Source organism: Pogoniulus pusillus, chromosome Z (genome assembly GCF_015220805.1).
Source record: "Pogoniulus pusillus isolate bPogPus1 chromosome Z, bPogPus1.pri, whole genome shotgun sequence".
NCBI lineage: Eukaryota > Metazoa > Chordata > Aves > Piciformes > Lybiidae > Pogoniulus > Pogoniulus pusillus.
In genome coordinates this window covers 46,557,016-46,569,928 of record NC_087309.1, presented here as the reverse complement: position 1 = coordinate 46,569,928, position 12,913 = coordinate 46,557,016, and the positions used below count along the sequence as shown (strand labels likewise).

Here is a 12,913-nt window from a genome sequence, read left to right as displayed (position 1 = left end):
CCACTTTATGATCAGCTCATGTTTTGTTACAAAGAGTGATGTAAGCAAATATCTACCTCTTTTACTAGCAACACACACATAGAGTTCCTCTCATCTTCTAATGGCCAAAGTCTGTCATCGTTTAAGTAAGGACAGACGCAAATGTCTCTAATGGAATGAGGGAGAGTCTGGAGCTACCCAATCTGTCTGAAGCAAAGTTTTATGCTGCCAAAATTTAACTATCCCATGCAAACATGAGGTTCTCTAGATGAAAACAGACAACATTTATTTGCAGTTACTTTGGAAAATAAGAGTTCAGACACCCTTCTGCTGGGGAAGTGAGACAGTATGGGAACACTGTCTTCCCAAATCTGCTCATGCTGCAAGCTTAGGGAAAGCTGTGTAATGTGGCATTGCAAACAACACCCTGAACAGCCTAGGTATAGCAACTATTTAGCAGAAATAAACCAATTCCAGTAGCACTTCAGGTTTCATTTAGCTCCAAAGTGGAAAGGGCATGTTGTACTAGCTGTTATTGACAGGATTCATGAGGCAAGACTTTAAGCAGTTCTTCAGGGTCTTGCCATTACCAGATGTAGCCTAGAATGGCCTTATCTTTCTGAAATAAAGCAAAAATACTGAGCTTGCCAACAGAATGCTCTGTTCATGGATATAAGACATCCCTACTCTTCATTTAGCAAACTTACATTCCCTGTCACATTACATGGTAGGTGAGCACAACTGGAAGGACTGTTTGCCGACTGGCCAGCCATGCTGGCACTAATGTTAATGTATTGCAATTTAGTTGCCTTTAAAACCAGACAGCTTTGACTTTTGTGCTCTAAGTAAAATTTCAGTCATAGTTTGGATTTAGCTTATTGCAATTAGTAATCAAAAAAGCAGGTGAGTGTGGTGTACAAGCAGACATTAAACAGCGACTTTTTCACAGGAAGTATTTACATACCAGCGCTGTGGCCTGTGTATTCCAGGTGGGTGATCTGTCCACATAATTAGCATCTTTCAGGAAGGAAAACATAACAAGGGTCACAACATTGTGTGCTTACACAACCAATTGCATTAGTACTTCTAGCATATGTTACAACTATGCAAAAATTATGCTTACATGTTTATACAGCCATCAGGGTGGAACATGGGATCTGCTTAATAAAAAGATTCAAGAAATCATATTCAGTGAAAAATCTCACTATCACAGAGTAAATTGTTTTTTCCAGCCATGAAGCCAGTTGTTTCTTCAGTTTTCAGCTACCAATCTAGTGCAAGACTTCTGCTTCCTGCAGAGAGGTGAACCTGCTAAGATTGCATTTCCTACCTGCTTTTCATTATCAAGAATTGAAACGTGTAACTGTGAGCACACATACTTCATAGTACTGCAATCCTCTAGCTGTCAACATTTCTGTAACTATAGAAACACCTGGTGCGACCTCACCTGGAGTACTGCATACAGTTCTGGAGCCTCCATTACAAGAAGGATGTGGACATGCTGGAGCGTGTCCAGAGAAGGGCTACTGGGATGCTCAGAGGGCTGGAGCACCTCTCCTGCAAGGACAGACTGAAAGACTTGGGGCGGTTCAGTCTGGAGAACAGGAGGCTCCAAGATGACCTTATTGTGGCCTTCAGGATCTTCAGGGAGCTTGCAAAAAAGCTAGGGAAGGACTTTTCAGGACATCAAGGAGTGACAGGACTTGGGGGAATGGAGCAAAGCTGGAGATGGGTAGGTTCAGGCTGGACATGAGGAGGAAGTTGTTCAGCATGAGAGTGGTGAGAGCCTGGAATGGGTTGCCCAGGGAGGTGGTTGAGGCCCTGTCCCTGGAGGTGTTTCAGGCCAGGCTGGATGAGGCTGTGGCCAGCCTGATCTAGGGTAGGGTGTCCCTGCCCATGTCAGGGGGGTTGGAACTAGATGATTGTCTTGGAGAGGATTTCTCTGTTCCTCCTCTGATAGGGGGAGGTGAGAAATTAATTTGAGGCAGTTTTGATTTTTTATAAAATTATTTATTAAAATTAATATTTACAAATTTGTACCACCCCCAACCACTATGAAATCCAGGGTTCGTTTGCAAGTTTATGAGAACAGCTTGGGATATATTTACAGGGATTGATTCTTAAATGGAAATATCAAATTATCAACAACTATAGACAGAGAGAAAGATTCCCTTAGGCTTAATGCCTCTTAACAACTATACTGTTTGACCAGCAAGGGCTGAAACTGTGTGTGCTCTTAAGACAGAGGTAACTTATGTTACAAAGGATTTAAGGCTTGCTTAGGTGTGTTGTTCTTGAATATTAATCATTAATCACCCTCCTGGGATTCTGTCACAGCGTGTGCCTCAGTATTGGGGCCTTGGCAAAGGCTGGTTTGTCCCGGCTTGCAGGAGAATGATACGGTTTCCCAGTCTCTGGGTTAAATGGGATTTTCTCTAACCTTCTCTCCTGGTCTCTGCCTTGGAGCTGCGGCTTCTGGATGCTGTGCGTGTCCAGGGATGATCAGCTGGCAGGTTTTCCCTGGTGCAGTAGAAGGATCTGTCCGTGCAGCTTCTAACACAGTCTCACAGCTAGCAGGCTGTGTTTGCAGGTTTGCAGACAGTCTGAGGGTCTGCTGAGCCTGGATCTTTCCAGACTTATAGGATAACTGGCAAGCAGTATCTATGCCAGGCAAGCAGGGTCTGCCGGGCTTTGGGGAGACTTAACTCTGTAGATAAATCAAGATAGCTCTAGGCTTAGGCAGGGGCTTTCAGCTCCCCATATATGTATGAAGTGCAGGCGTGCATGCGCTCTGCTTCTCAAAGGGTTCGCAGACAGCTTAACTGCACCTTGAGATCAGTGCATGAGGTCTGAGCCTCAGTAATGTTTGCAAGTGAGTAAGGCCTGACCCTGTGTCTAGGCCATGCAAGCAGGTCAGGGCAGCAGGGTGCTGCTGTGGATCAGGGCTGAGCCTGAACTTCTGAACACTTTGAACCATCTGACCACGTGGTGCTGCTATGCACCCCTCTTTATAGACTCTGGCCGAGATTCGTGCCTCATGTGGACATCTAAAGTGACCAATCAGGCTGGCAGTAAGCCAAACCTTACCCCAATAGACAGTAGGTGTTTGACTGGACCCTCCCAAGAGGGGTTACCTGGGTGGACCCCAGGGGCACACGGGCTGGGCGTGTGTGGGTTACACAACCTGTTTACTGCCTCATGGGTCCTGGCAGAAAAACATGTCCAGGCATGTAGAGGCATAGAGAAGCCTCAGTTTTGGGGCTGCTGCCCCTCCACCACATTGATCCTTGTGGTCCCTTCCAACCCTGACTGATTCTATGATGAATGAAGCAGATTTAATTTTAAAGATGCATCTGCTAGGCTAGCATCATAGGAAATAGGTGGTCTTTGCTCACAGGTAAATAGACATAGAACAAGAGGGAATGGCCTCAAGCTGCAACTGGGTAGGTTTAGAATGGACATTAGGAAAAATCTTCTCATGGAAAGAGTGGTCAGGCATTGGAATGGGCTGTCCAGGGAGGTGGTTGAGTCACCAACCCTGGATATGTTTAAAAGTTGTTTGGATGTGGTGCTTGGAGATATGGTTTAGGCTGAACCTTATCGGACTTGATGATCCTGAGGGTCTTTTCCAATCAGAATGTTTCTCCAATTTCTGTGATTGGTATTGACAGTATAGGAGCTGTTGCGGAGAGCAGGAATTAATATGTGGCCAAGTCGGGAATTTATCAAAAATAGTTATTTTTTATTTTCCCAAAAACCCGCCCCCACAACTATATATACAAAGATTAATTTAGTTTAATAAGTAGATTCAGTTGCATGAGAATTAACCTACAAGGATACCATCAATAATCTGACTATTTTTGGAAGTCAGAAGTTGGAAAAGGCCTCAGCTATTAATTAATAGCGGTTTCTTACTAAATTAAGCTAAGCCAAATAACTCACTCAGGCCGACTCCTGCGGTCTGTCTTACTCTTCTTTTCCAGTGGCTGCAGGTGAATCGTTAAGAGGTCGTTAAGGGTCGTTAGGCTCACAAAGGTGTCAATAGGAAAGCGAATTCCTGAAGGTCTCTGCAGTCCAGCCGAGGGGAGTGTGTGAGCTCAGGCAGACACATATGTCCAGGCACAGGCAAACTTCAAAGTGGGAACCCCAAAGGCGGGAAGACCCCCAATATTTATAACCTTCGCTAGACAAAGGGCAGAGTTACCACACCTTAGGCGCGAAAGCGCACGGCCAATCCCAGCCTGGCTCCAGCGCGGGAACTCACGGGGCAGTCCCTGCCCCCTTCACGGCTGCAGGGCAGGCGAGGGGGGAGAGAAACCAGGCGGCTTTTCCCCCTTCCCCCCGAAGTCCGGGCAGGAGAGGAATTTAGGGGTACAGGACTCCAGGACAGGAGCTCACTGCAACATTGCGAACCAGTTGTTCCAGAAAACTGTCATAATTTCAACCTGTTTCTTTCAGGTTCTTACTCTTTGGTGCTGGATTCTAATGTCCTCATACTGTAATGTATGTTAGTGTAGCAGTGTGGGGTTGAATGAAGAAAAGTAAGAACAGGGATGCCTCTTAAAATGGACTTCCCTAAAAACATAAGGTAATTTTTCTTAAGTTTCTTTTCTACATGCAGAATTATGTCCTTTCCCTAGGGAAAGAATAAAGGCAGATACTTTTCTTTTCTTAAAGAAGTGCTTGCATTAATAGAGGTGAACTGAAAATCCTGAGATAAACTTACTCAATGAATGCTGTGAAAAGCTACACAAGGCTGATTAGCCCTGATGATGAGTATCACTTGTAACAATTCTTTGTAATTCACAAAAATTCAAAGGCTCTGTTTCTAGGAATTAAATGTTACAAAATAATTTTATCACATAGAATTGATAACCTAAAAAATGTTTCATTTGTAGTACTTCTCATTTATGCTTCCACAGGGTGCGTTTTGCCTGCACAAGGCTCTGTGCCAAGATTCTGCATGATTTTAGGCTCAGGAAGTCCAAATATCTTCCAGGGCCTGGTACTTGGAGCTGTCCTCACCAGGGTAGAGTGGATTTTCCATGCACAATTACAATAAAATGGAAAGTTTTGACGAAAACATCCTTGTCTGAGTTTGCTACAGAGAAAAATGCAAACTGTGAAGGAAGCTGATCCCAACTCTCATTTTAAAATGCCCTGAGAGCAAGCCCCACTTCCTTTCCCAATGTTTTTTTTCTTTTTTGCATCCAGAAAGCCAACCTCATTGCTAAGCACATGCTAACTTTCTACTGGAAACCTGGGCTTAATGCAGTAAAGGGCCATTACACATGAAGACATACTAGGCACAGGAAAGATGGCTGCTAGGAGTAAGCATTCTTCCTCTTGTGCACAAAGTGTAACAGTGTAGTACTTAGAATAAGGTTAAACCGAAAACACACTTCGTTTCAACTGTAGTATTCATCACAGAAGATACTTTATCTCTGGCAAGATGTTTACTGATTTTCAATACATACTTCACTTACCAAGACACCGTCAGCACAGTTACTCTCTTGTTCTTGCGATGTTACCAGTCCTGGGTATGCAAGGTCTAGACCTCTTCCTTTCAGGCCTCTTTCTACTGAGCAGAGTGCAAATACCTGACTTAATATTTTCCCTGCTGGTCTAATGCTTAAAAACAGGAAACACATAACAGAGTACACAGAGAGCTGCTGCAGATAGTTGGTGAAAAGATGCAGCTCTAACAGGTATTATTCAATTTGCCCATTCATTGACTCATTCATCCTACTTTAGCTAACAGGAAAAAATATTTTATTGGAGCACTTTTCTATTACAGGGCAGTAGCCATCTCTTAGAACTAGTACTTAGGTTTCTCTAGATCCAGTCCTTTTTCTCCATGCTGATCCCTCTGCCAGCAAGCACACACACACACATACACACATACTCTCTTCCACCCTCTGTCCCCACCAGAATGTGATATATTCATTTCCTGTAATGGTTGCTGTAAAATTTTCTCCACAAACAAAGCAATGAGTTTCTAATGTGGGATATGTGGTAACAGCATGGGGCCTAAGGTGTTCTTGAATTTGCCAATAGCAGCCAGACAGAAAATTACTTAATGATTAAAAAGCTGAGACTCACTAATTTATGAACAGCCATGTTTAAGGATGTAATCCCTTTGAATTTCTTTACACCATAGTACTATGTAATTCATTCAACCTAAGAGAAGGATAATGCTAGCTTTATACCAAATCTCACATCACACCTCCAAGTTTTCTTCTTATCTTAAAGGTTGCAACATGCAATATTGTGTATTAATCTAACCTCTGACATTTGGGCCATACTAACCCACCGATGCGGGTTTATGTATCTCACACCTCAGACCCTATCAGGAAATATGGCAGTGGCAGCTTGATAAGGACTCCATACCTTACTGAACTTGTTCTAAAAACAACATCAGTAAAGCACTCCTCTGGCTGTTCTTTTTAGTGACCTTGCTCACTTGTGCTCACTCTTTTTTAGCTATGGCCCATATGCCAATTAAATAGTTAAGGTGAGTATCGTAATTGAAGTAGACACAAAAGTCACATCAGTTATTTTATTAAACACATGTTTCTGAAAATGTAAAGAGAGTCTGGATAATGACTGCACCAAGGGCACCTGGCAGCACAACTTAAGATGATAGCTCTGGATCAAAACTGCATGAGAGACTGAGAGATTCCTTTTTACACTTATCCAGTGATATTTTTAGGAACTACAACTTGCAAAAGAGTCAGTGCTTCACTTCAGTCACTTTGCAAGGCAGCCCTGGCTAGCTTTACACTCTTTTTATCTCCTTTCCTTTTTTTCTCTCATTATCTTCTTGCTTTCTTCTCTTCTCCTCTTAGTTACAGGATTCCGTGGATCATAGATCTCGAAAGTGTCTTCATCTTGCATGCTTGCATCTTTCACCTTTCTGCTCCTATCTTCAAACTGAAGTACATGTGACATCCTACAAAAACAAAATACAGCTCAAAGTCAGTAAAGGAATGGAAAGCTTTATTTTTTTTAATTATGACATGCACGGCAACATTTCTGCACCATGACATTTCCCTGTGTAGTCCATATTTTGCAGTTTATTTTTTGTTGGTTTATGTTTTCTTTTTTCTTTCCTCCCCTCCCCTCTTTTCTTAGCAAATGCTAATGTTACATGATAAGTACTACTGTGAAGTGAAAAATACAGATAGAGTTTGCTCTGCTGGACTTTACTTCATGTACTGAGCCCTCTTTGTCCTATCTTTTTCTGTCCCATTCACTGGAAAATTCTCCCAGGCACAGGGAGCGTTTCTCAAGTTTTCCTATTAGTCACTCTAGACTTGCTTTCACTGTTATGGTTTTACAAAAGACTGAAGAATTTACATGGAAAACACATGAAGTAGGCACACAGAAGATCAAAAAGGGAATGGTCCACATACTGTTGCTCTACCTGAACTTAGTTCAAATCATGCTTTTAAATTCTCTGAATACCAAACTAAACTAATGGTTTGTTCAATCCAGTGCTTTGTTGTTTTTTTTTTTCACTGTTGATTAAGAATTTCCCATCATTACCTATTTCCCCCTTTCAGCAAATTCCCAACAATGTGAAAACATCTCAAGTACAAGTTCAGTAAGTGAGCCCATGTGAGTCTCATGATTCACAGAATCATAGAATCACCCAGGTTGGAAAAGACCTCCAAGATCATCCATCCCAACCTATCCCCCAGCCCTGGCCAGTCAACTAGACCACGGCACTGAGTGCCTCATCCAGTCTTTTCTTGAACACCTCCAGGGACGGTGCCTCCACCACCTCCCTGGGCAGCCCATTCCAATGCCAATCACTCTCTCTGGCAAAAACTTCCTCCTAACATCCAGCCTATACTTTCCCCGGCACAACTTGAGACTGTGTCCCCTTGTTCAACAAGCCCAAATGCAAGGTCCTGCAGCTTGGCTGGAGAAACCCGCAGCATCAATACAGTCAGGAGGATGAATGAGATTGAGACCAGCCCTGTGCAGAAGGAAGTGTGGGGTTACTAGTGGGTGAAAAGCTGGACTTGAGCCAGCAATGTACGCTCATGCACCAGAAAGCCAACTTAACTTGGGCTGCATCAAAAGAAGTGTGGTCTGCAATTTGAGTGACATTGATTTTGCCCCTCTACTGTGCTCTGGTGAGAGGCCACCTGGAGTAATGCATCCAGATCTGCAGTCCTCATCACTGTAAGAGGCAGAGACCTGTTAGAGTGGATCCGGAGGAGGGCTACGACAATGCTCAGAGCTGGAGCACCTCTCCCATGAAGAAAGGCTGAGAGAATCGAAGTTGTTCAAGCTGGAGAGGTCTCCAAGGAGACTTTATTGTGGCCTTTCAATGCTTAAAGGGGGCCTATAAGAAAGATAGGGACAGACATTTTAGCAGGGCTTGCAGTGATAGGACAAGAGGTCAGAAAATGAAAAATTTTAGCTTGGCCAAACTCTTAAAAAAAAAAACAACTCAAAGTAAAGGATGGGAAGAAAAGAGAAAAAAAACAAACCAAAGATGGTTTACAAGGTGCCAATTCTAAACCGCTTGGTCTTTACTGACAAGCTAGCACAACTTCTGAATATACATTTGTAGTAAAGCTGTTATTTATGAACCAGGAGAACAAGTATAATGTTTGTATGTTCACCTAAAAAAAACCCCAAAATACATCAAACCAAAACAGAATTAAAAGAGTTTTCCAGTGCAAAGAAGTAAAAACCTCACTTAAATTTGGATCCTATATTAATCAACTACAAAAATGTCTTGATGGACAACCTAAAATACTTCGAACTATAATTGAACTGAAAATAAGCATTTTAGTCTCTGGATTTCTTTATATACACGCTCAGACAGAAAACCCAGGAAACACAAGTCAGTATCAGAATTAAAGTTTTGTGGCCAATGAAATACTGCTTCATCAGTCCCCTGCCACATGTATGAGGTCCTGAATTAACCACATTTTCCAGAGAGCTGTAGTGCAAATCTTCTTATATAAAGAAAGGAAGGGAGATGGGAAACAGCGCAGTTACCATAGATTGCAATACACTGCTTTTACAGAAATCAGACAAAATTCAAATCTATTGACTACATGGAATCTGTTTGAATGCTTCAGAAAGGTCTTACAAAAACAAACTGAGACTTTTCCCAGGCAACCAGCAACAGAATAAGGGGACACAGTCTCAAAATATGCTGGGGGAGGTCTAGGCTGGATGTTAGGAGGAAGTTCTTCCCAGAGAGAGTGATTTGGCATTGGAATGGGCTGCCCAGGGAGGTGGTGGAGTCACCATCCCTGGAGGTGTTCAAGAGAAGACTGGATGAGGCACTTAGTGCCATGGTCTAGTTGACTGGATAGGGCTGGGTGCTAGGTTGGACTGGATGATCTTGGTGGTCTCTTCCAACCTGGTTAATTCTATGATTCTATGGTCTAGTTGACGGGATAGGGCTGGGTTATAGGTTGGACTGGATGATCTCTTCCAACCTGATTGATTCTGTGATTCCTGAGAATTGATTCTTCACATAATCTCATAAATCTCATACAGTACAGCATTGTCAGCATGCCTGCATATTACCCTGTCCTATGGAAATACTTGAGTGGTTTCCAGTGTATAAAACTTCAGTGTTTTATAACCCTGTGCACACTACTAACACTGAAAGTTATTTTTTCAGTCATATCTACGATTCAAAGTCACATAATGTACCATCGGCATGACTCACAATTACGTGTTTGTAGTTTAATTATAAAAACATTGTCTCACAGCAGACGGACTGAAGTAATTTATTTTAGTTAAGATGCTTTCTGCATTTGTCATATTCTTTCCAACTTATTAAAGATGAGCATTTGAGTATGTTTTCAAGAACTGAACCACACCATCCTAGCCTGAATTAAAATACTGGCCTAGAGGAGATGGAGTCAGCCCCTCACTGAGTGGTTTTGGAGAGTGTTACATGAGTGTACGGAGAAGCACAGTCACGCCGAGACGTTTCATCAATGAGGTTTTCAAAGAATGTCACAGCACACTTGCAGAATACAACAAGTAGGAATTAAAAATAAACACATCTCTAACTTTTGGGTCAGGCCATACTGTGTCCCAGGTACTTTGCAAGTTAGACGCCCTAGATTCAGACTAAGTGATGTTTACTTCTCTCCAAGAGCTGAAAGAAGTCATAGTCTCTGACTTCTATTCATAACTTTCCACTGAGGTATTCCCAGCTGTGATTAAAAATAAGCCAATATTAAGAAACTTTTGCACGTTCCCAGAATCAATTTCAAATGCAGCATCTCATAGGTAAAGCAAAATAAACAGAGTGGAGATTAAAAAAAAATATTTTCCTGATGTGAACTTAAGCTCATTTTCTGCAAGTCACATATCTTCACAGGTAGAATGCTTTTATATCCACGCAAATGGTAAATCACACTTAGTATTATTTTGCAAAACTACTTCAGTTTGTTTTCTTTTTTAAAGGAACACGGGGAGAATGTAATAATTACTACTATATGAATCATTTGAATTTACAGTAATCTTACTCAAGCTTCTCCAACAGAAGTTTACACTTGCATAATTTTCCAAGTGCAGAGTTAGGGCTGCAATTCCAGTAATACAGGTTGTATTTTTTTTTTTTTTGTTTAATTTTGTGGTTTATAGCCTTTCCATGAGCTCTTGGGTCCTGTGTACAGAATTCTATTTGTTCATCTTCACTGTTCAGGATCTATTAACTTTTGCTTACTACTGCTCATTGACACTTCATTACAAAGGAGTAAAACATACAACTTTAAACCATCTTCTCCTCCCCACCTCAATTTAAAGGACAAAACGTTATCAGTTCTTCTATGAGGGCTTTTTTCAGCTCAAAACTAGTTTTAACAAAATAGCTTGCCAAAATTGATGACTCTGGTTTTAAAGTATCTAGGTGTGCACATTGTTGACTTTCTTTTAAAAGAAAAAGTAACTGCAAAGTTATTTTCTTAACCTCTTTTGTTTACAATAGCGCTGCAAAGCAGAAGCAGCTAACTGAGCATCGATTTATTGCTTGAGAAGGTTGATTTTTTATCTTGGCCAGATGACAGCATCCTACAGTTTAACCACTGTCCTATTGCATGTAATATGGGAGCAGCTGCACTTTTTTCCTTCAGTGTTACTAAAGGACATTCAGTATTTGGCTCTCTTCCATATGCCAAAAATAAAATGTCTCAAAACATTTGACTGAAATACTTGAATTAATTTAAGAGTTTCAGTGACAGCACTGGATTTAAAAGGCATGGACACTCTCCTGGCCCAGAGATATTCTCAGATAAAGAATTTTGCAGCAGTCAGCAAACAAGACTGCTTCTTCACAGTTAGCAGCGGAATAGCTCATTTTACTTTAAGCTGTGGTAACTAATATATTGCCTTGGTAATGAGTTTGATTACTTTCTAGGAGGTAACAAGTGGGAGAATGTTGGCTGCAACTGAAGCAAAAAAAAATAAACTTCAGCACACCGTGAAGCATTCAGAAACTATCACAGTATGATTAAGCTGTGCATCCTGTAGTCTTGTAGGCAATACCATGTTTGCCAACTGTGCATCAATGAATTAGCCTCATCTACACCTGCTCTCCAGGAAGACTTAACTAGTTTATTCAGGAGATAGACCATATTCTTCTGGACCACTCTATTGAGATGGTTGTAAGAAAAGACAGGATATACAGTGGTCTCTCTGATTCTGAGATGCATGAGCCATGCACTGGACCTGAATTGTATGCCAGCTGCTGACAAGTGCCAGTTATGTTAAGTGTAGCATAAAAAGAAATCTGGTATCAAAACTGTTCTGGCCTTTCCAAAAGTGGCCCTGGGGAGAAACCAAACCAGCAGTTGGTGAACTGAATTATTTTGAATTCAAACAGGACAAAGGAAGGATTTTGCTTTTGCACTAGTGATGAAGCTTGAATCTCCAGTTACAAATGCACTGCATGCATTAGTGATTTTTACACCAACTGAATGAAACAGTAAAGACACATTGCTTAATTCCACACTTGCTTAAGAAACTGACAAAGATGTTGGCTGTTACTAGCTCACCTGCTGCCCATTCAACCTTCCTTCCACAAGTGACTACACAGCATGTCATCTGAATCTGGCACACTGCAGACACCCGTATCAGCATTTTAAGCAGCTGAGCTTTGCAGTAAATCAACAGGTGTGGAGAGAAGTTACGTTCTGGCAGTTCTATTGTGAAGGCAGTAGCTTTTGGCAGAGAGGCAGTAACTTCTAAGTAGTTTTAGCCAGGATTAATCTGGAGGTGCCCACATAAAACATGGCAGGCATGTAGGCAATCAGTAGGCACCAAGAAAAATTGACACAGATCTTCTTACTTTGCAGATGCAGAATTATATTTTACTGAAGATGCACTACTTACAGACAGTACATCTAAATCCATACTCAGAATACTGCCAAAAATTACATACCACTTTTAAAAGGAGGTTAAATGAATTCAGCAACTAATCACATTGCTCTAAAAGGATTCTATCAGAATCCTGCTAAATATTGCTATGTTTTATGACCATCACTGGTTCTCTCCATTGGGATGCTTAAAATGAACAAAGTAGGACTAAGTATCCATGTCAAGACATTAAGTGATGCTTCTTGTGTTGTACAGGCTGACTGAAAAAGAAAGTATGATGCAAAACATAACTACTAGTACTACCATTTGTTCCTGAATTCAACACTGCTTCCATATAACAGGCCACTTACTTTTCTCAATCATTATCAATCCACCATATATTTAATAGAGAGGTTCTCAACCACTACTGCTTTTCTTAAATTATATTCTGTTTGTCTGTAATGTTTTCCTTTCAATACTGCAAATATGTATGTTAAACTGTAAGGACAAGAAACGTTCTAACACTTCAGTCCCACCAGTCTCTTGATACATAAATGGATTGAAATGTAGCTTATGTGAACAGATGAGA

The 12,913-nt window shown here is 41.4% G+C and overlaps 1 protein-coding gene across 2 annotated transcripts in view; it reads right to left on the bottom strand.

Moving 5' to 3' along the window:
- Positions 1-6,524: 6,524 nt before the first annotated feature.
- The window catches only part of CWC27 (CWC27 spliceosome associated cyclophilin), a 142,906-nt gene continuing 136,517 nt past the window's right edge, over positions 6,525-12,913 (bottom strand). For both annotated transcript variants that reach the window (XM_064140908.1, XM_064140909.1), the window contains exon 14: positions 6,525-6,931. In XM_064140908.1, coding sequence (XP_063996978.1) covers positions 6,769-6,931 — 163 coding nt within the window. In that variant the 3' untranslated portion in view covers positions 6,525-6,768. The remainder of the gene's footprint in view (positions 6,932-12,913) is intronic.